The sequence below is a fragment of the Protopterus annectens genome, chromosome 2.part1, assembly GCF_019279795.1.
Source record: "Protopterus annectens isolate FY-2018-M chromosome 2.part1, PAN1.0, whole genome shotgun sequence".
Taxonomy (NCBI): domain Eukaryota; kingdom Metazoa; phylum Chordata; order Ceratodontiformes; family Protopteridae; genus Protopterus; species Protopterus annectens.
In genome coordinates this window covers 388,339,201-388,366,667 of record NC_056729.1, presented here as the reverse complement: position 1 = coordinate 388,366,667, position 27,467 = coordinate 388,339,201, and the positions used below count along the sequence as shown (strand labels likewise).

At 42.3% G+C, this 27,467-nt stretch overlaps 1 protein-coding gene across 2 annotated transcripts in view; it reads left to right on the top strand.

Annotated features, from left to right (window-relative positions):
- KLHL2 (kelch like family member 2) overlaps nt 1–27,467 on the top strand; it is a 1,417,988-nt gene that overhangs the window by 826,092 nt on the left and 564,429 nt on the right. For both annotated transcript variants that reach the window (XM_044062211.1, XM_044062210.1), the window contains one exon: nt 9,797–9,946. In XM_044062211.1, coding sequence (XP_043918146.1) covers nt 9,797–9,946 — 150 coding nt within the window. The remainder of the gene's footprint in view (nt 1–9,796; nt 9,947–27,467) is intronic.

Sequence of the window (27,467 nt, the reverse complement as noted above, 5' to 3'; positions counted from 1 at the left end):
ATCTACATATCAACCAGAAAGAGATGCTGGCTGTTCAAAAGGCCCTAACAGCCTTCAAGGACTTACTTCATCCAGGACAACTACTGATAAAGACGGACAACACCACAGTCATGTGGTATATAAACAAGCAAGGGGGCACACACTCATACCCCCTTTGTAGATTAGCCATGGCACTGTGGGACACAGCTTTGACCTACCAATTACATCTTCAAGCTCAACTCTTGCCAGGAAAACAAAACACTCTGGCAGACGATTTAAGCAGAAACCTTATGGATCCTCACGAGTGGAAACTAAATTCACAAGTCTTCAGCATGATAACAGAGAAATGGGGGAGCCCAGACATAGAACTATTTGCCTCTCCTCAAAATTATCAACTGAAAAGATTCTGCACAAGGACTTACCACAGACAAGCATGGAAAGTGGACACCCTATCCCACAGTTGGAAAAACCTATCAGTTTATGCCTTTCCTCCTCTGCCTCTTCTACCCAAGGTCCTCCTAAAAGTCAGACAAGAGAAGCCAAAGATGATATTAATTGCCCCGGACTGGCCCTGCCAATACTGGTACCCAATCCTAAGGAACTTGTTTCAATACCCAGCTTGAACCTTGCCTCAAAAACCACAACTACTGTCCCAGCAAAACAATCAGATCCTGCACAATCAACTACATACTCTGAACCTGACAGCATGGCTAATCCTGTAATCATACAAACAACACCTCTCAGTAAAGCTCTGATGAATGTTATTTTGGTAGCCAGAAGGCCTAGTACTAGAAAATCTTATGCTGACAAATGGAAGAGATTCTGTGCTTGGAATCGAGCACAAGGAACTGATACAGCAGAACCACATATTCCTCAGATATTACAATACTTCACTGAGATGCTTGACAAAGGTCTATCTTTCTCATCATTCAAAATCCATGCCTCTGCCATTTCGGCTCATTACAATACAGAGCCACCATTTTTTTCTCATCTTTTACTAAAGCAGTATCTTAGAGGAGCCAAAAATGTAAGGCCTCCTAGAAGATCACCATTACCTTCATGGGACCTCAATTATGTGTTGGAAAAGCTCACCCTGCCTCCATTTGAACCAGTTGCTACTGCTGATATAAAGTTCTCATCATGGAAGACAGCTCTGCTACTAGCAATTACTTCAGCAAGAAGAGTTTCAGAGCTACAGGCCCTCATGGCTGTAGAGCCTTTTATCATATTTTACCCAGACAGGGTCTCTGGCGACAAATCCTAATTTTATGCCTAAGGTAGTTTCCAGTGTGGCTCTTAACCAAACAATCTGCCAACTTTTTATCCAAATCCGCAGAACAAATGGGAGAGAATTCTGCATTCCTTGGATGTACACAGACAGCTAAGATTCTACTTGAGCAGGACTAAAGCTCTAAGACAAACTGAGCAATTACTAGTGTTATATGCTGCAGGATCAGAAGGAAAGGCTATTTCAAAGCAGACAATTTCAAAGTGGATAAGACACTGCATCCGTTTCTGCTACTTAAACCATGGCAAACCTGTGCCCAAGGACATTAGGTCTCATTCCACCAGAGCTGCTGCTACTTCAGCAGCCTTTCTCAGAGGAGTACCAACCAAAGACATTATAGAGGCTGCTACTTGGAGTTCTGTTCACACCTTTACAAAGCATTACCATTTGCCTCTCTACTCAAGTCCAGGGCAGACTTTGCCACTGCAGTTCTGCAGGGCCTTATAGCCGCACCTAATGCTGTTTAGCTCCAGCCTTCCAACCATAGCTTTGGGATTCTACACAAATGTAATGACTGTAACAGTGAAACACAGAGAGCATAGTACAGTTGTGTACACTTACCATAAATGTAGATGTCAGAGTGTATTCACTGTTGCAGTCCAGGTTACCCTCCCGCCATCCCCCTGTCATTCTGAAATTTATCTTTCCTTCTCTATCTTCTACAACCTATGTGGTGTATTTGCTTGTAGATGAAGGTAAAGTTTATATTGATGCATGTGTATATATACATATATATTATTTTGCTACCTTTTTGGGGGCACCTGACATCGGGGGCAAGAAAAACTAAAGAAAATGGCATCGGCTGCATGTTTTATACCCCTGACGACCTGACGTCATGGAAGAGAAGACAGCAACCGACGCAGGACCCAAGACTTTGGAAATCAGGCTGACTGAGGGCAACCTGCCAACAGATTACCCAAATGGTAATGACTGCAACAGTGAATACACTCGAACATCTACGTTTATGGTAAGTGTACACAACTGTACTTTCCTAGCATTGTTTACTATGTATTTAGGCCAGCACAGACCTCTTAGAGATAAGGGTGCATTTGATGAAAACTCTGTCTGGGAAAGAGGGGAACATAAGGTAGGAAAACCCAACTGTTATGATTCAGTGCCAACAGTGGCCCCTTCTCAAAGATCCTTTTTTATTCTTCTCTGCCTACACATCATTTGAGCAAGCACTCTTATACTGTGGTGAGGCAGTATCAAAACAGTCATCTGGAGGGTTTTCTTTAAACCTTATTTTCCAGTCATAGAATAAATATACAGTGGGAATTGCAAAGGTGGTCTGTCACTTCACTGGGTAATGCAACTTTGAAGAAGCCCTGCACCCCCATAACCAGACATATCTATTGTGTCTTCATTCTGTTTCAGGGATCATAGCATAATACATGCCTCCAGACAAAATGCCCCCCTTTCTCCCACAATAGAGGCTAGTAAGCAAACTTTACCACCATTCCTGTTCCTCTCCTACTGGCTTCTACAGCAGCTTGAGCCACTAATCAGACCTCGGCTGTCTGGGTAATAAGGCAGGGCTCCATCTATCCATTCATCCACACAAAGCACAGTCCTCATGGAATATTTCTTGCTGTTGTAAGTATATTACACAACCGTACTTTTCTTGTGGGATTGTTTTGGTGATTGCCATCTCTCAATGACCCCTGACTTTGTTGTCAGAGGAATGTGACACTATACCATCTGAGCTAAACTCCTAAAATGTGCATTCCCTGTGGTATTAGGTTAGGCAAAAACAAATTCAGACTTTGCGCAAATCATCCAGGGTTAGTTTCTTTTTGTTGCTCATAGTGATAAAACTGTGACTGCACCATGCCAAAATGGAAGAAATTAGGTATGAAATGTAAAATTGCATTTACTGGGGGTGAATAACTGCAGTTTTTGTGGTGGTTATTTTCCCCTTTCTGTTGTGAAAGAAAAAGTCCTTGGCTTTTAGAACAGATGTTGGGGGAGGACAGCTTACATTATCAGTGATAGCAAATAAAAAAACATGTAGCTTATCAGTAATCACTGTCCTGTTTCACCTAGCTTTCATGATGTTGTGCATAAAACTGTGTTGAAGATTATGCATACAGTTAAATCACTGTAATTTCCAGTTAAAATATGAGAGAGAAAACAAGGATTCATGGGAAAGGTAGTTCACGACTGAATGTCAGTGAACGTTAAGCTAAAATGAGTTAAAACAGTGGTACGACATGTTTTAAATGTCATTGTTCCATTATAACAACACATTTCTCTATATTCTTTGCCTGTAATCACTTTGTAATTTGCATGTAGGGTGACACCATATCGAAATAATAAGGATTACTCTTCTCTAATGAATGAGCAAATTCTCTCTTCTTTTTTTATTTGTTTATTTACAAGCAGATCTGCTGCACAGAGGCACTGTTAGACATTATAGTGACAGCAAATGATGCAGATGTTGATATAGTTCATCAGTGTTTTCAAATGCAAGTAATACGTAAAAGTTGAAGATGTTCACTATGAAAACTGATTTATTGCACTAAAAATTGTAACAAAGAAGCATTTATAAAAGTCAAACATCCTGATGTTACTGTGTTTATTGTTCATGCAAAAACTTTTATTAGATATAAATTTGATCAGTGAATAATAAAACCAGAGCAACAGCGAAATAAGAGATTGATCATCTGTAATGAAGAATGAATTAAGTTATAAGCATCTAACATACCAAAGTAGCTGAGCTGCAGTATAAACAATCTCCCAAATGGAAGTGTAACATTACCTTGGACGAGAAGATTCTTCCTCTGGAGTAGTCACAAAATTCCAATCACTGGCCCACAATAATATACCTTGTTGAAGTGACACCATTCCCTAATAAAAAAAGCTCTAAAAAAAAAAAAGCTCTCAATAAAAACCTGCCCAAGCATCAGGGACCTCCAAAACAGAAACACAAGCAAACTCCACCCCCCCAACACAACCCAAATGACACACAGCCCACAGACTGAGTGTGCCACTCAACCACAGCCCATAAGGCATAACGTACCCAACACTCTAGTCATAGGTGACTCTATAGTCAGGCACACTGATGTTCCACTCACCAGGCTAAACAAGGAGAAAGTTACTGTCAGCTGCCTGTCAGGTGCCAGGATCCGCCACATAATGCATGCACTCAGATCACTCCACAACAAGTACAAGTATGACACTGTCATTATCCACGTTGGTGTGAATGACCTGAGACGTACCTCCCTGGACTACATGAAAAGAGACATGGAGGAGCTCTCCGATCTTGTAGCCCAGGCAGGTATGACCCTAGCCCTGAGTAGCATCCTGCCATCACCCAGAATGATACCACAGTACAAGGGCAAAATGATTGACTTCAACAATTGGCTAAGCTTCTGGTGTCATTCTAAGGGGATCCAGTATTTGTCTGCCTGGGACGAAAAGATTGACAGACCACAATGCTTTGCCAGAGATGGCCTGCACCTGTCTCCCTTGGGATTCCGGATACTGGCTAAGGCTCTTGCCACCCCTATAGTGCCTTTTTTAGGCAAGGTTCAAATGACAAATTCACCACCGTCACAGGTACAAGCAAGCAAAATCGGAGGGTAATGCTACTCAATGCTAGAAGTCTAAACCTCAAAATGCACTCACTTGAGGCACTCCTTAAAATGGAGAACATCAACATCTGTGCAGTGACAGAGACCTGGTTCAAAGCTCCAGAGAGCACCCCTGCATTACCAGGCTATAGTTCATACCACACCTTTCGGCCACCTAACCCGGAATGAAGCACTAAAGGTGGAGGCGTGTCCATATTCATTAAGTATATCCACACCTCCAGGCTAGTTGCACAGCATAATGCATCCGAGATTATCCAAGTGCAACTAACTCTGGGCAAGACCGCAGTCCAAATTGTAGCTTGCTACAGACCCCCCACCATGCCTCAGGATTCCCACTCCTCATTTCTTGATACACTGGAAAGTATTAGGGTACAACCCAACACCCTAATAATGGGCAATTTCAACTACCCCACCATTAACTGGGAAAACTACTCATGTACCAACTCTTTTGCTCAATGTTTTCTGGAATTCATAAATTCTAACACCTTGGATCAACTTATTCACACCCCCACCAGGGTCAGCAATATCCTAGACCTGGTCATTACCAACATGGGCAACCAGTGTCCCACACCAGAGGTCAATTCCTCATTGGTCAGATCCGACCACAAGCTAATCACCCTAGACATCCACATCCCACCCCCACCCCCAGTTAGGGAAACCACCGTAAAAAAACTTCTCCAAAGCCAACTTCACACTTCTTAAGACAGAAGTGGCAAACTTCATGACACCCATGCAGATGGACAATAGAAGTACGACTGCTGAATCCTACACAAATGCACTTTATAAGCACTTACACGAGTGCATGGATCATGCTATCCCTAATAGAACCAAGATGCTATCCTCCAAAAAAAGGAAGCCAATCTGGTGGTCCTCTGCCATAAACAAACTCTACAACAGAAGAAAGAAACTGTTGCAGAAAAGAGTAAAATCCCATGACTGGAGGAACACCATGGTCAACCTCAGTAAGAAGCTAAGATCCCTCATAAAATCCTCCAGAGCTAGTTACGAAAACAAAATTGCCACTGACTCTAAAGACAACCACAAAGCATTCTATAGCTATGTCAAGAATCTCAATGGCAACACTCAGATCTGCTCTGGGTTACAGCACAATGGCACTAAATATACAGAACCAACTGATATTGCCAACATCCTGGCAGATAGGTTCAGTGCTAAATTTACCCCCCTCTCACCCCCTAGAGGGCCCATCTCTATACTGGAAGAATGCAAAGTTCCTGTAATCACAGCTGCACAGGTAAAAAACACACACTCCAAAGCCAAGAACACAGCATCCATGGGATCTAACAATATCCCAGGCTGTGTTCTACACAAACTACAGAATGAACTGGCACCCTACTAAGTACCATGTTCAATCATAGCCTCACCTCAGGCTTTTTGCCCACTGATTGGCGCACCCCGACGATTATCCCACTCCACAAAGGGGGAGCCACGACGGACCCTGGGAACTACCACCCCATTAGCCTGATGAGCCTGGTCTGCAAGGCCATGGAATGTATCATCATGGAACTCCTAAACAAAGACATTGGTAATCTCCAAACTCTGGACCCTACCCAGTTCGGTTTGTAAAAGGCAGATCATGTCTCCTAAACCTGATTGACTTCTTTGAAGCAGTCACCAAAGCCATAGATGAGGGTAAGGTGGTTCACACAGCTTATCTAGATCTCGCCAAGGCTTTTGACACCATCCCCCACTCTGGAATTATAGATAAGCTCACTAAACTAGGTATAAATCCCAATGTCACAAGATGGGTTGCCAACTGGCTCACAGACAGAACCCACACTGTGAAAGTAGCAGACTCCAAATCCAACTTCAGACCAGTGACAAGTGGAGTACCACAGGGTTCAGTCCTGGGTCCTCTCCTGTTTGGTATCTACTTCTCTGAAGTACAGGCTAACACAGAGGGTCTTTGGCTAACAAAGTTTGCAGATGACTGCAAACTAGGAGCCATAATCGGAACTCCTAACAATATGGACATGCTACAACAGGGCCTCACTGAGACAGATGCCTGGTGTCAAAGCCATGGCCTGAAGCTCAGTGCCAAAATGTGTATTGCCATCTCCTTTGGTAAAAACTCTGTACCCATGAACTACCACATCAGTGGTAGTCTACTTAACGCCGAAAGTGTGATAAGAGACTTTGGTACACAGGTGGACAGTAGTTTCTCCTTTGATAATCACATCGCCACAGTGGTCAGGAAATCCTTCTACTTAGCTCACCTCATCACAAAAAGTTTCTCATCCAGAAAAAAAAAGGTCATTATTCCCCTCTACTCATCATTCATTAGACCCATTATAGAGTACAATGCCCCTTTTGGTATGTACCTCACAAAACATCTACAACAGCTGGAAAGTCCATAAAAATACCTCAAAAGAGGATTACCGGCCTCAGATGCCCTATGCAGACCGTCTCAAAAAAACTCCAGCTTTACTCCGTCGTATATCGCCTACTCAGACGATCTCTGCCTAACATACACAGCTGTGTCAAACCCAGAGCTGTTGAACATGCTCCATTTAAAGAAATCCCAATCCCTCCGAGCTACATGGTCTAGGGACCTAAACCTTGTCACCACAATAAACAGAACATGCTGGAGGGATAGATTCCTGTCCCAGAGACTTCCCATACTCTGGAACAAACTAACCTATCTATGTCAAACAGAGCTCCTCATTAGCACTCTTCAAGAAAAATCTTGATGATTGGATGGGAAATAGGAAATTCACCCCAGGGATCACTTCTGTGGCTCTGCTCAACAGGGGCACAGGAAAATAATTTTCTTGGGTGGCGAAAGCCTGGGTACCTTTTTTTGCTAGGCTTATATAGGCCTTGGGGCTAATAGCCTAGTACCTACCTATGAACCTTTGAAAAGCTAACTCCTTAACTGAAGTCCTGAGTTGTAAATTCACATTAACTATCATTCTGTCTTGTCCGTAAAGCCTGCCTTTCACCAGAATGTATCTTCCCTGACTGTTGGCAGTTTCTGCAACACTAAAAGGAATATAATTTCTAACTAAAATTGACAAATCCCTCTTTTATGGCTAATACGGATAAATGAGAAATACCTTACATGATATACCCTCTTAATAAGAGTATTGTATGCTGATTGAGATAAATACATTTCTTGGACACAAATTAAATGTGGTTTGATTGCATAGATGCAAGCAAAAATTAATCCTCTTGCATTCGTTTAACAAACCATTAATGCTCCAAGATAATATGACAGCTCTAGACATGCAGGAAGGAAGTAAAGGTTGACCTATTGATGTTTACCCCATTAGTGATCAACAGCTCACAATTATGGTCTAAAATGCAAATGTGTACATCCGAAACTAATAGATAACTATTATGAAAAATGTTGGTCAGTCAGGGCTGGAGAATTAAACCAGAAACATTCGGTAACATCAGAGAGATGAACTCTTCATAAACTACTCAAAAAACTAATCAAAAAAGTCATGGCAAAAATCTACTGTACTGTCCCTTGAAGTGGTGTAACAAGTGTACCTCAAAGTCTGTCCTAAATACAAAGCCAGCCAGCAAGTTTTGTATATTAAGCACTGTATTTTAATGATATTCCCCCCAAAATATTTCACAAATGATGCTAAATGCATAATGGCTGCTTTAGTAGAATAACCAACTACCCAGAAAATATAGTGGAGCATAAAAATATTCAAAGAATTCATCTGTTTTTTTATGATTGAGCAGCAGCATGCACTGCTTTTTGTTATTCAGTGAGCCTTCTTTTCAACACTATAAACTAATCCAGAGGTCACTCTACAGTAGAGTTATCCTTGTGCCTCACAGAATTGCTTGGATCATAAATCTTTTCTGCAAGTATGTTTGATGAGGATTGCTTCAGATTGGAGTAGAATTCTTCTGCTGTGCAAAATAAAATTGTACCTCCCTGGAGAAAGACTTTCAAAATAGCAGGATATATCAGTCTGAATTTCCAGCCTTTTAAACATGCCAAATGCGTTTATATTTGAGGAGTTCCTTCTTTGCTCCAGCAAGTTGCAGGTGCTGCTGCAAGTCTTTAATTTTAGTCCCATGTGTTGCAGCTAGTCAGAGTGGTCCTTAACAGGTTGCTAGTCAGAGTGGTACATAACAGTGGTTTTAATGTCCTTAACGTCAGCTTTGGCTATATACTCCGAGTGTGTTCTTTATCTTTAGTAATTTCATCATAACTGGCTCAAAATTTTGATCTATTTTTATCAGTATAATTTACAGCAATATACACAAATTCCATGCTTGAGATACTACAGCTGCCTTACTACTCTCATCACATGGTTGAATGGAGAGAGCATTTTTGTGCCTGGTCTTTGCTCTGACCTGCGAGTCATATAACTTGATCGATAGCCTGCTTTTTCTTTGAGCAAGCCTTTGCTACAGAGACAGTAAGTGATTTTACGGTTTACAATACTTTAACTTAACTAGTATGTTGTTTAAAGTCAGAGGAGTGGAGAAAATGTCCGGATCCGCTTCCATGTTGGTGACGTCACAGGAAGTCCAACTGTGTTTTGTTGTTCTGTGTACGTAATGGTATATGAATATTGTTTGTGGTATAACTGTTGGTTAAATTCCAAGAGAACTTTTTAAATGAAAATTTTTCTGTACTACTGAGAAGTGATGAACTGCAGGGGTTAGTATTTCCCTATGTACTCAGTTTGTGTGCAGATCCAGGGTCATGCAGTGTTTAGTTCTGTGGTAGATCTGTTAGCTGAAACTTTCTGTTTATGTATGTATGTATGTAAGTATATATTTTGCTTACTATAATGAATGCGGAATGAAGCCAAGATACTTAAAACAACAGTGTTGTGTTTTAGAATGAACAAAAAAATCTGATAATCTTGTACTGCAGGTCTGCAGATTTAATTTTCCATCCTTTGGGAAGGTAAATGTAATCTTTAACAAATTTGTTCTGCAGCGAGTGGAAGAGGAAACATTAGTTAAAAATAGCAGTGCCTGTAAAGACTACCTTATTGAAGCTATGAAGTATCATTTACTACCGGCTGATCAGCGGACATTAATGAAGACTAAACGAACTAGATTAAGAACACCCTTGAGCCTCCCGAAGGTAAGCACACATCTCATCTTCTGATGAGCATATAAAGTGCATAGTCTCATCTTTAAGGATATAGTTCAGATTATTGCTAGACACATTACACCATTGTCCTTGTTAAAAATGAACTCCTAAAGTATGCCTGTCATTGGAAGTGGTCTTTACTCTTGGTTCATGTATCATTGCATCATTCAGACTGCTGCATTTTTCACTTTTGCTTATCTGTTTTTTTTTTTGTTTTTTTTTATTTGCTTGTGAATTAACGATGAGTAATGCAGTTTTTCACCATCTGCATTATTGTAAAGGATATAGATGTGTTTCTTTAATTTTCATTTTTGATTTGTTATTAATACTGTTACATCCTGTAATAGCAATACACATTCTTGCTGTAGTAACTGAACAAGTGTCTTAAAATGTCATCTGTGACCAGCATATCTTGCTGGTTAAAAAAGTAAATTATATATAACTTGACTGAAGAAGATAACAATTTTAATCATTACTACAGAATGTAAGCACTAATTAATAATGTCTGACCAGATATTTAATACCAACATTTCTTTCCGGATATGCTGTGAAAAGAATGCATCTAAACTAGAACTTGTTTCTACATGGGCAGGTAGAAAATGTCTTTATGCTAAACAAGTAGCTGTCTGTATTTTGTTGAGGGCCCCTTTGAGGTGTAGCTTGCTGTGCCTTCAAGAGTACCAGCATTGGTATCACACCAGATATGAGTATGCTGTAGGTGTGAATCATTGCATACTTCGTGATCAATAACAAGTCACCTGTCAGTATTCAGTAATGTTTCAAATACAGTACAGACCAGTTAAAATGGACACCAGTAAAGTGAACTTCATCTTATAGCAAATAGAAATCAAAATACAAATGGTTGTCCTTATAAGATCAGAAGGCTTTGGGTTCTATCCCCACCAGATGTGTAGATATGTGTTCAATACTGTTGGGCGGAACGATGCCAGGGCACTTATACAGGCTACGCTTGTAAAGGCTCCAGGGCCATTAGCCTAGTACACACCTATGAACACTGTTGTGCAGAATAAAGGGGGATGCTGCACTACTGAGATGTTGTCCTTTTGCTGAGATGTTAAACCAAAGTCCCATGTGCCCGAGATGATACTAGCAGGAATAGATATAAAAGATCCCATAGTATGAACTGAAAAGAGTGGGGAAGTTCCTTGCTGTCCTGGTCATACTTACTCTTCTCAATACAAATACCACCTTGGATCTCCCCTGAAAGTAGGCTAACCTGATCAACAAAAGCTAAGTTAGTATTGCTGTACTGAACCCATAACTACTAGGTACAGTGGACAGTTTTGCTTGCAGGAGATCTCTGTTTCAAATTATAAATGTTAAGCAGTGCAGGTCACTATCCGCCTTTAAACATGACCTGCATGACTGGATGTGTATGGTACCATTGTGCAGACCAACAATGTTAATTTGATCTTAGAAGTGCTTTTAGTAACAACTCTTTTAAGGTTTGTAATCACCCCCAATTACTGTGGTTAAAAATTGAAGTATGTTTTAAATAATTGTGAGTTAAAATATTTACTGTATAAGGCACAACCTCTTCTAGGCCATCTTTTAGGCAAGATAGTTAGCAAGGGCGCATAAGTGCAGAAATTCTGACTTAAAATGAACTCTGTTGTTTCTCTATGATTTGCCTAAGCAGTTTGAGGTTCTGAAGTCCATCCACCTTTTCTGACTTTTTGGAAACGAGAGAGAAAGAATGTTTTGAGTGGAAGGCATTCTAATGACAATCTTGATTGAAAGTGAAAGAGTGAAAGAGAGATTAACAAGTCGTGGAGGAGGCACTTTATTATTGGTTCACTATTGTCAGGTCTGGGAGTCCTTGACAAGGGTAATCTGTTTACACAGAAGGTAGTATAGCTTGCTGAAACAGTTGGCAAGTCTTGTTTCACTTCCATTGATGACTGGCTAAATTTCTGGAACAATAAGATACATGAGACAGTTTGTGCCAACATCACTGCTGCAGACCATCAGATCTTGAATAATAATTGTAGTTGTGAGGAGAGGAGAGAGTGCTGCTGTTCAGATGCTCAGGCTGTAGTTCTTTGATATTTAAGGTCAGACAAATACCAGTAAGGGAACCCTCACTTCTGTTGTGGTGCTATCATGTAGGGTGAGTGAATCTCATTCCTTTTGTTACTAGCATTGTAAACTGCTGTGCTGTTTTTTTCTTTCTTTTTCTATTTTTTGGGGAGATGATGGTGTACCATCATCTGATCATGTGTAACGGAAACAGACCTGCCTAGAAAATTGGAATATTTGTGAGGAGTGGGTGCTTAGTTGGTGCATGGTTGAAAGACTGTTACTGCTGCTAGATATTTTTTTCTGTCCATTGCAATGTTCTTGGTCTCAGAAACATACATTTTCTGCCAACGATCACTGCAAGTTTCACCCCATCCATTGATCAAGGATGTGTAAGTGTCACAGAAAACGTTGTTTAGGAGTTGAGTACACATGCTGAAAGTAATGTTTTTGAATATATGAGACTCATTCCTTTGCTACAGTCTTTGCAACTACTTCAGCATTCCTTGACAGTTGAGCTAACAGTTGTGTACAGCTTTCATAAAGCCTTGGAGTAGCCACAGGCAGAGACATACTTCCCTGATCTTGGTTGAACAAGATCGGTTCCCAGTTTGGTCTAACTCCAGCAGAATTTGAAGACATGCGTCTCTTGGGTTGCACACAACTAGACAGTTCTTAAACTGGTACGAGAGTATGAGGAAGGCTAGAACTGGGAATGAGGTTCTGTGGGTGCAGACCTGCACTCCTAATAGGCATTTACTCCAGTGTATGTTCAGAATACACTGCTGTCACCTTGTGAGCAGTGGACTGACACACCACCTAACTGAAAAGGCATATACTGTACACAGTAAGTCTCTGTAGGCATTACTGTTCAGGTACTATGAGTACTGCCAAACAACGCTTAACCCACAGCTCAGCAAAGATGGAGTGCCAAGTGTGTAGATTACAGAGTTGTAATTATAACAATCTCCTTCACTTTTATTTTTTAACCTTGATTTCATTCATAAGGGAAGCTAATTCTCACTAAAAATATACTACATTTCATAGCAGTTCATTACTGTACTAACAAAAATATAACGTGATTTTTTTATCCATGTCTTTTGTGCAACATCTCTGAGCATTGTCTTTTTGGTGCCCTCTTGTGATAGATTTGTGTGCATGTTGAGCAAAACAGGTTCTTACACATTTTGATAAACACTTTTACCTTGTCGTACATGCAGGAATGATGTAGAGGATGGTCACTAAAATGGGCTATCCTAAACTTGCTGGGTATAAGAGCATCACTCTGTGTAAACAATGTGATGTGATGTTGTCCTGTCTCTCCTTCATTCTGTACTGGTTAGGTTCGGAACCGATCCTCGGTACTGACTCTACCTTATGCAAAAGGTCGAGGCCTTCTACTAGCTTGTGACTGATACCCTATCCCATGATGCTGTAGGAAACTCCCCAGATCTCGTTTGCCACTAAAACAAGATCAAGGGCTTCTTAATGGCTCTGGCTAAATGATATCTTTCTAATTGTTTATAGTAGTTAATGTAGCTATTTTTTTCTCTTTTTGGAGTTAGTAATTTAGTTACCCTTTTAGCATCTGTGTTTGCTGCCTTTGTTTTTTGATTGTTGCCCATCGTTATTCTCAAGGCCTTTTCCTACCCTATCCCGGCTTAAGTTCTTTTCTAGCTAGAAGTTTTTTCCCTTAGCGTGTGTGTGTAAAATAATTCTTGTCAAGCTCATTTGTTAGAGAGCTGTTTAATTTAAGTTGTTTTGTCTTACTTAAGCTAGCCTGTTTAAGTTAGAGGGCTGCTTGGCCCATTTGAATTAGAGGGCCTTTACCCTTGGTGTGTGTGTTTGAGATCATTCTTGTCAAGCTCATTGGTTTTGCCTTTAATTAAGCTAGCTCATTTAAGTTGGAGGATTGTGTAGCCCATTTAAATTAGAGGGTTTTTCCCATGGTGTGTGTGTTTAAAAAAAAATCAATATGTGTGTGTGTGTGTGTGTGTGTGTGTGTGTGTGTGTGTGTCTGTATATATATATATATATATATATATATATATATATATATATGTGTGTGTGTGTGTACAGAGTGTTTAATTATTTTGCTCTTTTATGTATAGTTGTAGTGTTAATTTTTTTTCTCCTGTGCCAACTTTCTTTCTGCTAGCTTGTTTTTTCACAGAAAACAGCCCAAAGATGTTAAACTGTCAGGGTTTAAGAAATGTATAAAATGCAGTCAAAAAATGTCTGTGACTGATGGTCATACTGTGTGCATGTACTGCCTTAGAGCAGTACACCTGCAAGAATCCTATGCCATTTGTCATTCTTTTAGCCACAGGGTTCTTCTTGAAACGAAGAATAAGTTGATCCTTAGGGGGTTATTAAAAACTTCCTTTTCAGAAACTATAGGAGAAGGTCAGAGTCCTTTCAAACAGACCCCTTCCCCATCTTCTAAATCTGAATGATCCGGTAGATGATCTTCATCAGAAGCTTAGTCTGAGCTGACAAAAATGTTAACAAAGACTTCTTCATAGGACCCGAAGCCCATTGGGCCTGAGAAGCCTTCCACCTCGGCTCCTTCAGTGTCAGAACCTTTGGTGTTTCAAGTTCCGAGCTGGTCCCCAGAACTGGAACCGGTTTCTCCAGCATTGAGATCTCCAATTTTACAAGCTTCCAGATCTCCTGGCCCCTCCATTCGATCCTCCAGGAGCCTTTCAGATGATGATGTGGATCACGTGGTGCGGAGACACCGGCTCTTGCAAAACTTCTCTTGGATCTGACCCAGAGGTTTCAGAACCGACCCAGCCTACCCTGTCACCTTCCATTCTTCCTCCGATCCGATCCCAGACTTCAGAGCCAGAATGTCTGGAACTGATGGTTGTGGAACCGTCAGAACCAAGACCTATTCCAGGATCTTCTGTTCCAACTACCGCTCCGGCACCCTCGGTTCCATCTGAATTTGAGTAGTCTAGGAGCTTGACCCTCTCTGGTCAGGTCCGGGGAGGAAAGTCTGATCCGAACTTGCCTCTCTGGGCTTTGTTACGGGTGAGCTCGGCTCCTACATTGGCCTCAGAGCCAACTCCCTTGGTTCTGGGGATGTCTTCTGGTTCTTTGGATCCAGGAGTTTCCTCTGATCAGGGGTGGGGAACTTTTGAGGTGATGAGGAGAGTGCCGTCTCCACAGACAGCTCCACTCTCAGCTCCGGGCATTCTTCCCCCAAAGGGCCCGGTGTCTGTCTCTGCACCACTGCATCCTCAGACATGCAGAGACCCTAGGCCTCAGGATGCCCCATTGGGTGAACCCTCTCTTCCAAAATCTCTCCAGAATACCCTTCTGAAGATGTTCCTCGTAAGAGATTATACAAGAGGAAGCATTTAGACCCCCCAGGAGGAGTCCATCATTTCTGACACAGACCTTGATGAGTCAGAAGGGTCTCCACGGTCACCTTCTGAGGATGTCTCCTTTGCAGACATACTAGAAATACTTAAGCAGAGAGGTGGCTGGAAGCCCATCAACCCTTTTGATAAGGAGTCTGTGTGCCTGAAGGCTTTTGGGTCTCACCCTTCATCCACTTGGGTGTCCCCACCTTGCGATGAACTGATGGAACTAGTTTGTCGAAAGGCATGGGAGTCTCCAGACTCAATGGAGCCTGTTCCCTGGAGACCAAATAAGTTTATAACATCCCCTGCTGATAGACACTTCCTTACAAAGGGTGTCCCAGTAGATACTATGGTGGTGGCGGGGGCCACTAAAAAGGAACTGTCAGAGACGTCCTCGTCTGTCCATCCACTGAACAAAGAGTCTGGTATGATGGACAGATACGGAAAGCACACCTTTTCTTCAGTGACCTTTGCATTCAGATCGCTGAATTACCTTACCCATTTTACCAGACTTCAGAGAGATCTCCTGAAGGAGCTAGGAGATACTCTCCAGGGTTCAGTAGCTGAAGGCGTAGCAGAAAAAGTTTCCTCTCAGCTCTCCACCTTGAATTCAGTAGTAAACTCCTCCATGAGAGTCATTTCTTATGCAGATGATGGAGCGAGTAGGGCAGTGGGTTCAGGAACTTCCCTAAGGAGACATTCCTGCATGTGCCTGTGTAACTTTGCAGTGTCCTTCAAATCTTCTTTTGTTAACACCCCCTTTGATGGCACGTCCTTGTTCAGGCCTAAAGTCAAAGACACACTAATCAGGTGTGAACAAGAAGGAAAAACTCTCCCTGCTGTAGGAGTCCATTTTTGCACTACCCTCTAGACCTTACCTAAAAGGTCAGAAGGGAGGGAAAATGTGGTTCCAAAAATCCCAGAGAGCTTTCCAGGACACACATGGTGATTCTTCCCCCAGGGGCAGAGGGAGAAGCAGTAATGGAAGACGGCGATCACATGGCAGAGGGGGTCTGCAAAATCAGGGTGACAGGGAATCTTTCCTTGGTAATCCCTTCCAGCGCTCCTGAAAGGAGGCCCATCTGTCTGTCTCTGGAGGCAGTTGGGGGTCAATTATCTTTGTACCCAGAAGCCTGACTAAAAATAACAAAAGACAAGTGGGTACAAAGCATCGTGTCCAAAAGTTACTCCATACCCTTTTCCTTCCCCATCCCAAACATAAAAAACATCCCAGACATTCCACCCAGTCAAAGGGAGCAAGCAACTCTAGAAATGCAAAAGTTGCTAGAAAAAAGTCATCCAGACAGTCCCTGCAGACCAAATAAGATCTGGAACTTACTCGAGGTTCTTTTTAGTTCCAAAGAAAAAGGTACTGGAGACCCATCCTGGATCTCAGCAAATTAAACAAGTCTGTCAGAAAATCAAAGTTCCAGACAGTAACACTTCAGTCGATACTCCCTTTTCTGGGACAAGACGATCGGATGTGCTCTGTAGACCTCCAGGATGTGTACTACCACATAAAGATGGACAGGCGATCCAGGGGTCATTTGCGCTTTTGTCTGGGAGCCATTCACTACCAGTTTCGAGCTCTACCCTTTGGTCTCACTACAGCCCCCAGAGTGTTCAAGTGTATGGCAGTCATCATGATCACTTGAGACACTTAGGATTCTGAGTGTTTCCGTACCTAGATGACTGGCTCCTAACCGCCACCACCGAGCATCTACTAATAAAAGTGAGAGACACCACACTAAAACTCTGCTCTCATCGAAGGATCAAAATAAATTATGAAAAATCTCCCTTATTGCCATCCCAGTGTATCGTTTTTATAGGAGCAGACTTAGATACTACAAAAATGATGGCAAAACTTCCCCCAGAAAGAGTGCAAGTCCTTTGGCATCAGGTTATAAACCTACTTTCAAGAGGAAGGTTCAAGCAAGAATAGTCCTGAAAGTATTAGGGACCATGGCAGCAGTGATAAACTTGATTCCATTGGCACGGCCCCACATGAGGATTCTGTAGTGGCTGCTGTTCACTCAGTGGTCCATGCAGGAGCTACCCATGTCCTACCAAATTACGACAACAGAATCTTGCAGGAAAGACCTTTGTTGGTGGCTTCACTCCATTCATGTGACTTTTAGGTTGACCCTTTGTTCTTCCACAGCCTTTAGCCACAGTGACTACGGATGCTTCCCAGATGGGGGGGGCATTATCGGGGAAGGACAGTCCAAGGCACTTGGCAGGATCACGAGGCCCATTTGCACATCAATGTCCTAGAGATGAGAGCAGTGTTTTTAACGCTGCAAGCATTCCAAGACTCTCTTCCGTTAGGAACTATTGCAATACAGATAGACAACATGTTGGTCGTGTGGTATATTAACAAACAAGGAGGAACCAGATCTTACCCCCTTTTCAGGAGGCCCTGAGAGTATGACAGTGGGTGACATCCTGGGGAAATCCAGCGTGATATAGGACAAACTCAGCAGGGTGATTCTGATGCCTCATGACTGGTCCCTAAAACAAGAGATAGTGAAAATGATTTTCTGCAACTGGGGCCAGCCTTGCTGTGATCTTTTTGCCACGTCCATGAGTGCCAAATGCAGCAGCTATCTTGCCCTAATTCCCCCACCAGGAGAATCACCAAGGGATGCACTTGTACACGATTGACCCTTGGGTCTCCTCTACACCTTCCCTCCCTTCCCATTGATACCCAAAGCTCTTCAGAAAGCCAGAGACTTGGGAAGGACCTTAATACTTGTCGCCCCTTACTGGCCTTGTCAAATCTGGTTCCCCTTCCTTTGGCGTCTTCTTCAGGAGGAGCCGTGGATTCTGGACCCAGTTCTAGAACTTCTGACTAATGCGTTAGGAATGCTCCACCCATCCCTTCAAACCCTCAAGTTGACAGCTTGGCTGCTCCGATTCCAAACATAGCCAGGCTACATGACCTTTCCCCTTCAGTGAAACAAATCTTGATTTCATCTCATAAGGCTTCAACGAGAAAATTGTACATCAACAAACGGAAGAGATTTTCCTTTTGGATTGTGAATAATCATATTGACCCTTTCCCTTCCCCAGTATCTCCCATACTAGAGTTCTTGACAAAGCTCTTTCATGAGGGTGCAGCTGCAGCTACTGTTAGAGTTCAATTAGCAGCAATATCAAACTTTCATATAGGTAATTCAGGGCCAAATGTGATGTCCCACAGATTTTGCAAAGCATTCCTGTAGGGGTTTTATTAAGATCACCCATTAAAGCACCCCTAGCGCCATGGGACCTGAATTTTGTCTTATCCCATTTGATTCTTCCCTCTTTTGAACCTGCATCATCCTGTGATCTGACATTTTTAACTTGGAAGGCAAGTCTTTTAATAGCCATCACTTCAGTTTGGAGAGTTTTGGCGTTAACAAGCATTGTCTATAAACGCCCCCTGTATGCTGGTCCATAAAGACGAGAGTGTCTCTATGAACAAACCCGTCCTTTGAACCTAAAGTATGTTCAGAATCTAACTTAAACCAATCCATAGACTTACCAGTTTTTTTCCCAACTATGGCAGTAAGGCAGAATATATGCTACATCAACTAGATGTACATAGGACTATTAAGTTTCTACTTGCATAGAATGAAGGACTCTAGAAAGACTGACCAATTGTTTGTGTCCTCCTCAGACTACAAGAGTGCTCCAGTTACTAAGGTCACACTTTACAGATGGCTGTCAGACTGTATTACATTTACCTACAAATCACAGAACAAAGAACTTAAAGACAAAGTAAAAGGTCATTCTACAAGAGCTATAGCAACCTCTTCCTCCTTTCGGGCAAAACTGCCAATTGATACCATTTGTGCTGCAGCAACGCTAGGGATGCTGTCACAACCAGTACAGAATGAAGGAGCGAGATAGGACAACATCACATAAAGAAGTCATGTACTCACCATAACATTCCATGTGTGTTGTCAATCTCGCCTTCATTCTTACATCCCACCCTCCTTCCCCCAGCCATTAGCTCCTGGAGGACTGAGCGGATTCAATTGGTGACTAATGTTCTCTGACCCTCTTTATAGCTCTTAAGGTAGTAATTATTTTATATGTACCTGTTATTATACCAGCAAACAAGATCTGGGGAGTTTCCTAGAGCATCATGGCATAGGGTATCAGCCATGAACTAGTAGAAGGCCTCGAGCTTTTGTATAAGGCCGAGTCGGAACTGAGAATCTGTTCCGAACCAAACTAGTACAGAATGAAGGCGAGATGGACAATGCACATGGAATGTTATGGTGAGTACATAACTTCTTTACATATGTTACAGCAGAACAAGCTTTGTGGCTGTTTCATACTCTGTTCTGGCACGATACATTGATGTGTATGAAAAAGAGAACTACTAATTTTAACAAAAATAAGTTAAATTACTACAAATGTTATCTGGAGTTAGGAAGCAATGAAGTCGGACTTGTAGCTAAGGCTGTAGGCAGTAAAGAAAAGGTCAGTGTTTAGTGGGAACTTGATTCACTGGTATGTTGCCCCATAGTTCGGGAATATGGCCTGATGACAAAAGTGGACCTGACACGGGCTTTTCTTGCCTGTGCACTTCCATTGGCAGGTGTGCTTCAGGGTGGTGGATTCTTTTCACCTATCACATGTACATCATGTACTTGCCCATGTGCCAAGGTAGTGAGTGATCTTCATCCTTGTAGCTGTTGGGGAACAGGTTACTGCCTCCTACTTAGGTTTCTATTTCTGTGAGGAATTTGGGAACCCAGAGGCAAGGACAGTGATTCTTTCTCGCCTACAACTTCCTCGCAGATGACCAATCCTTAGAAAAGAAATTAAAGCATATGAAAGTCTATGTGGATTGGGCTCCTGCACTTTTCCTTCTTTTTCTCTCTAAAATGCCCATGGATCAGTGATCAAAGATGTTGTTACTGGAGCATGGAAACATCCATACTCTGGTTACACTGGCCATAAGAAGGCAAATGCCCTTGTGGGTTCTTATTAGGATCATGCCAATGCCACATCTTGAAGTGCTCAGGTTTTCCCTAAAAGGGACTCCATTAAGGATCCAGACCATATCAGGGGAACCATTGGGACAGGCTCAGAGTCTGATTTTCAGAGAAGCAAGAAAGCTAGCACAGTATTCAGCACAAGGTTGTCAGTTCTTCTGTCCTTTTCTGGTTGTAAGGGAATGGAATGATGATCGTCGCATCAAGGGTTTAAGTGACTTTAACCAACACATCTCGGGTTAGATTCTGGATGGTAGCTATCCAGACGATTGTAGTCGTAATGCAACATAACTCATTTGTATGATGTCACTAGATATGATGGATGCTTTCTGCCATATCGTAGTGTGGAGGTTGTACAGGAGATTCCTCCATTTTGTCCGAGTTGAAATTATTGCCAGTCAAGATCATCACCATTTTAGCTTTTTTCAGCATCCAGCATATTTTCTTAGGTGTTGACCATGAAGGCAAAATCCTTGCAGGGGTAAGTTGTTTCTGTTCCATTATTTGGATAACAGGCTGTTGTTCGCTACAGTTAGGGATTCTGTGGTTATGTTCCTGTAGTTGGGTGTACAAGTGGTTGCAGTCCCCGGGAGAGATTATAAATGGGAAGCTCTTTCTGTTCCTGTTCCAGAGCATGCCTTCATCCAGCCACTTTCTATTGCTGGTGATTACCCATTTAGTGGGCTTAGAAAGTCATGGGTGTAGCCCTCTGGTTGAGGAAGCAGTTCAGGGTCCAAGCTCAGACCTTACTGTTAGTTCTTGGCTTGATGGCCATCTTTGTTCTTGTGGTTCCATTAGCTTGCCTAAGAATGTGGACTTTGTAGCAGACTGTGATTTGTCAGTGCTGCAGTGACACTCCACACTTACGGACCTTCTCCTGGTATAAAATGCCTCTTAGCAGTGAAAGTTTTTGTTCCACGTAATGGAAATATGATTTTTCTTTTAGAGTTTATAGACTATTTAAGGACAGTCTTTGGTGGGTTAACAGCAAGGATCAGGATTTTGATGAGGCAGTCAGCACTCAAAACTGACTAGAGGCATAAGGCAAAGTTGCCCCACTGTTGCCTTTAGTCCTTTTAGTATATCTGGAAAAGTTAGCAATGTGGAAATGGGAGCCAGGAAATCAAAGTTATGCCTGTGGTCAAAACAGCTGATGCTGGTGATGTTTGTCAATTAAATAATAAGCTTGTTAAACATTTCTACAGAGGGCTGTACAGAGGTTGTTCAGTATGTTGAAGGAATGGGGACTATATAAATATATAAAATCAATATCAACAAGACACCAGCATTGTCTAAATTCCCAGCCTACAAATGATGTCATAGTACAGTTTAAATTCTTATGGAGGCATGAAAAACTGAAATATTTGGGGACTGGTTTTGAAAGATACATTGGAAGGTTTGTTCAGGTAAAGTTTAGAAGTAGTAATGGCTAAAGTAAAGAAATTCTTTCATACTGGAAAGTTATGATATAAGAATTGGATCACATTAATGGCAATGCAGATGTTTGTACTCTCACACTTTATTTATGTGGCCCAAACCTTCTTGTGCCAGGTCCTAATCAGGGAGGGTGTGCATCTCAGGCAATCGGTATACAATTTTATGGAGTGGGTGGGAGCTCTGGGTGACATGGGAGACTGACACTGTCAGAAGAGCTATGGTGAATGGGGGTGCTTGATATACATTGCTACCTACAGTCGGTACAAATGAAAGCTTATCAAGAGATGTGTTTTTGTGAATTATAGAACACTGGGGAAAAGTAGGGTAGAAACACATTCATATTTGGTGGATGTGTGCTGGGAGACTCGAGTCATGTCAAAGTGTATTTGTAAGTAGGAACTTAAAGCATTTGACAAGTTGGTTTAGAAGGAAGGAGAGTAAAGGTTGGTTAGAGGTAGTTAATACCAGTAGAAGCTGTAGCAAACAAAGATGAAAATTATTAGATTTTTTGGAGATGAAGACTGGCAAAAAAACTGAAATATTGGCATCTGTTGGTTAAGGTAAATAAAAAGCTGGGGTAAAATGAGCGAAGAATTGCTGTAAATGGTGAGGTCAGTAAATTATGCCTTGTTATGAAGCAAAGCATTAGAAGTGTGAGGCAGGTGGAATGTGAAGTGGAGAGAAGGCATACAGTAGTACAATGGTTTGCTCAGGTTAGGGAGGAAAAGGCAAGAGTTGGAAAATAATAATTTAGTGCTATAGGATTAACAAGGGTGAGAAGGGCAATGCAGAAAAGATGTGAAAAAGGGTTGAGCGAGGGGCTGAGTTTCCAGTGTACCAGAGAGGTATGGTAAAGGAGATTATGTCCCTTTTCTAGGTTAGCTTACAGAAGCAGGGAAGTTTAAGATATTTGTCTGGTGTTGTCTGCATAAATATGTTTACAGTCCAGAAGGCTAGGTTAAATGTTTCCTGGGGTAAGCAAGAGAGTGAGGAGGGAATAGACATAGGTAACATTCATACACTGGACCCATCTCAGTTTGGTTTTGTCAAAGGCAGATCATGTGTTCTGAACTTAGTGAACATTTTTAAAGAAGCCAGCAAAGCTGTGCACAAAAGGGAAGAGAGTACATACTGTCTGCTTTGACATGGCCAAGGCTTTTTGACAAAAATGAAATGCTTGGTAAATTAGGAATAAACCTCTTTGACAACTGCTGGGTTGCAAAAAAGCTCATCGATAGGGCACAGTGTGTTAAGATAGGGGAAGCCATCTCCACAAAAACACATGTCACTAGTGAGGTCCTACAGGGCTCTGTACTGAAACCACTCCTGTTTAGCATCTGTTTCTCAGAAGTTCAAGCTTGCTTAAAGCTGGGAGCAGATTCAACAATCCTCCAGGAGGGCTTGTCCTAAATCAGTAAGTGGTGTAACCATGAACTAAAGATAAATGCCAAAAAGTACATTATTGTGTCCTTTGGACAGCCAGCTGTTCCTAGGAACTATCACAGTAACAGTACATCCATAGGACCAGACTAATAATTAGGATTTTGGGAACATTCTTAGTCAATACCCTTTCATTTCACCAACACGTGTCTGTTGTAAGGAAGTCCTTCTATATTGTGCAGCTTATAAATAAAGGGTATATCTAGGTCCAGAGGTGATTATCTCATTCTACTAAGCCCTTATTAGACCCCTCATTCAGTACACCGCCAAGTTTTGAATGTATCTGTCCATGCATTTGCAGCAACTGGAGCAACCACAGAGGGTTTGTGCAAAGAGAACACCGGGCCTAGGGCCCGTGACCTACATGGACCACCTAATAGCCCTGTCCCTATACGCTTTTTCATACAGACTACAAAGAAGAAACATATGCCTGGCTCATAACTCATCCACTGACCGAGTCCTAAAGGATATAATGTACACTCGCAAGTCAAATGGTACTAGAACTAGGTTCATAGGAGGGTACTAGGATATTGGCCCTAGGGCCTATATAAGCCTAGTCAAAAATATACACTGGCTTTCGCCACCAAAGAAAATCATTTTCCTGTGCCCCTGTCGAGCAGAGCCACAGAAGTGATCCCCGAGGTGAATTTTCTATCTCCCATCCAATCAAGATTTTTTTTGAAGAGTGCTAATGAGGAGCTCTGTTTGACATAGATAGGTAGTCTGTTCCAGAGTATGGGAAGTCTCTGGGACAGGAATCTATCCCTCCAGCATGTTCTGTTTATTGTGGTGATAAGGTTTAGGCCCCTAGAGTGTGTAGCTCAGAGGGATTGGGATTTCTTTAAGTGGAGCATGTCCAACAGCTCTGGGTTTGACATAGCTTTGTATGTTAGGCAGAGATTGCCTCTGAGTAGGCGATATGCGACGGAGTAAAGCTGGAATTTTTTGAGACTGTCTGCATAGGGCATCTGTTTGAGGCCAGTAATCCTCCATGTGAGGTATTTCTGGGGCCTTTCCAGTTGTTGTAGACGTCTTGTGAGGTACATACCAAAAGGAGAGTTGTACTCTATAATGAGTCTGAGTGATGAGTAGAGGGGAACAATTACCTCTTTTTTTCTGGATGAGAAACCTTTTGTGATGAGGTGAGCCACGTAGAAGGATTTCCTGACCACTGTAGCGAAGTGATTATCAAAGGAGCGACTACTGTCCACCTGTGTCCCAAGGTCTCTTATCACATTTTCGGTGTTAAGTAGACTGCCAGCTATGTGGTAGTTCATGGGTACAGAGTTTTTACCAAAGGGTATGACAATACACTTTTTGGCATTGAGCTTCAGGCTTTGACACCAAGCATCTGTCTCAGTGAGAGGCCCTTTTGTAGTATGTCCACATCATTAGGAGTTTCGATTATGGCTCATAGTTTGCAGTCATCTGCGAACTTTGTTAGCCAAAGACCTTCTGTGTTAGCCTGTACTTCAGAGAAGTAGATACCAAACAGGAGAGGACCCAGGACTGAACCCTGTGGTACTCCACTTGTCACTGGTCTGAAGTCAGATTTGGAGTCTGCTACTTTCACAGTGTGGGTTCTGTCCGTGAGCCAGTTGGCACCCCATCTTGTGACATAGGGATTTATACCTAGTTTAGTGAGCTTATCTATAATTTCAGAGTGGGGGATGGTGTTTAAAGCCTTGGCGAGATCTAGATAAGCTGTGTGAACCACCTTACCCTCATCTATGGCTTTGGTGACTGCTTCAAAGAAGTAAATCAGGTTTAGGAGAAATGATCTGCCTTTTACAAATCCGAACTGGGTAGGGTCCAGAGTTTGGTGATTACCAATGTCTTTGTTTATGAGTTCCATGATGATGCATTCCATGGCCTTGCAGACCAGGCTCGTCAGGCTAATGGGGCAGTAGTTCCCAGGGTCCGGCGTGGCTCCCCCTTTGTGGAGTGGGATAACCGTCACTGTGCGCCATTCAGTGGGCACAAAGCCTGAGGTGAGGCTTTGACTGAACATGGTACTTGGGTAGGGTGCCAGTTCATTCTGTAGTTCATGTAGAATGCAGCCTGGGATATTGTCAGGTCCCATGGATGCTGTGTTCTTGGCTTTGGAGAGTGTGTTTTTTTACCTGTGCAGCCGTGATTACAGGAACTTTGCATTCTTCCTGTATAGAGATGTGCCCTCCGGTGGGTGAGAGGGGGGTAAAGTTAGCACTGAACCTATCTGTCAGGATGTTGGCAATATCAGTTGCTTCTGTATATTTAGTGCCATTGTGCTGTAATTCAGAGCAGATCTGAGTGTTGCCATTGAGATTCTTGGCATAGCTATAGAATGCTTTGTGGCTGTTTTTAGAGTCAGTGGCAATTTCATTTTTGTAACTAGCTTTGGAGGATTTTATGAGGGATCTCAGCTTCTTACTGAGGTTGACCATGGCATTCCTCCAGTCATGGGATTTTACTCTTTTTTACAACAGTTTCTTTCTTCTGTTGTAGAGTTTGTTTATGGTAGAGGACCACCAGATCGGCTTCCTTTTTTTGGAGGATAGCATCTTTATTCTATTAGGGATAGCATGATCCATGCACTCGTGTAAGTGCTTATAAAGTGCATTTGTGTAGGATTCAGCAGTCGTAACTCTATTGTCTGTCTACATGGGTGTTATGAAGTTTGCCACTTCTGTCTTAAGAAGTGTGAAGTTGGCTTTGGAGAAGTTTTTTACGGTGGTTTCCGTAATTGGGGGGTGGGGGTGGCATGTGGAGGTCTAGGATGATTAAGCTTGTGGTCGGATCTGACCAACAAGGAATTGACCTCTGGTGTGGAACACTGGTTGCCCATGTTGGTAATGACCAGGTCTAGGATATTACTGCCCCTGGTGGAGGTGTGAATAAGTTGATCCAAGGCGTTGGAATTTATGAATTCCAGAAAATGTTGAGCAAAAGAGTTGGTACATGAGTAATTTTTCCAGTTAATGATGGGGTAGTTGAAATTGACCATTATTAGGGTGTTGGGTTGTACCCTAATACTTTCCAGTGTATCAAGAAATGAGGAGTGGGAATCCTGGGACGTGGTGGGGGGTCTGTAGCAAGCTACAATTTGGATTGTGGTCTTGCTCAGAGTTAGTTGCACTTGGATATTCTCGGATGCATTATGCTGTTCAACTAGCCTGGAGGTGTGGATATCCTTAATGAATATGGACACGCCTCCACCTTTAGTGCTTCGTTCTGGGTTAGGTGGCCAAAAGGTGTGGTATGAATTATAGCCTGGTAATGCAGGGGTGCTCTCTGGAGCTTTGAACCAGGTCTCTGTCACTGCACAGATGTCGATGTTCTCCATTTTAAGAAGTGCCTGGAGTGAGTGCATTTTGAGGTTTAGACTTCTAGTATTGAGTAGCATTACCCTCAGATTTTGCTTGTTTGTACCTGTTACGGTGGTGAATTTGTCATTTGAACCTTGCCTAAAAAAGGCACTATATCTGGAATCCCAAGGGCGACAGGTGCAAGCCATCTCTGGCAAAACATCGTGGTCTGTCGATCATGCCGTCCCAGGCAGACAAATACTAGATCCCCTTAGAATGACACCAGAAGCTTAGCCAGTTGTTGAAGTCAATCATTTTGTCCTTGTACTGTGGCATCATTCTGGGTGATTGCAGGATGCTACTCAGGGCCAGGGTCATACCTGCCTGGGCTACAAGATCAGAGAGCTCCTCCATGTCTCTCTTCATGTAGTCCAGGGAGGCACGTCTCAGGTCATTCACACCAACATGGACAATGGCAGTGTCATATTTGTACTTGTTGTGGAGTGACCTGAGTGCGTGCGTTATGTGGTGGATTATGGCACCTGACAGGTAGGTGACAGTAACTTTCTCCTTGTTTCTGCAACAAAAACAAAATGCTTTGGAGGGACTGATGCATATGCCAATGGATACCACTGCTCTGGAGCATACTTCCCATCCACATAAAACAAAGCCCATCCATGTCCCTTTTCAAATGTAATTTAGACAAATGTATGTGAAACAGGAAATGTATCCCAGGACTGACCCCTGTCTTCCTAATGGACAGAGACAGTGCATAAATGCACTTCTCACAGCAAGATTCCAGTCACACTACAGGTCTGACCCTTTTGATAAGTAGTTAATGAAAGTATGGTATTACATAGCTGTCAACCTCTTAACACAAAAAAATCTGGACAAAGCCCCAAAAATAGGGAACAATTTTAAATATTGCTCTTATAAATTTATAAAG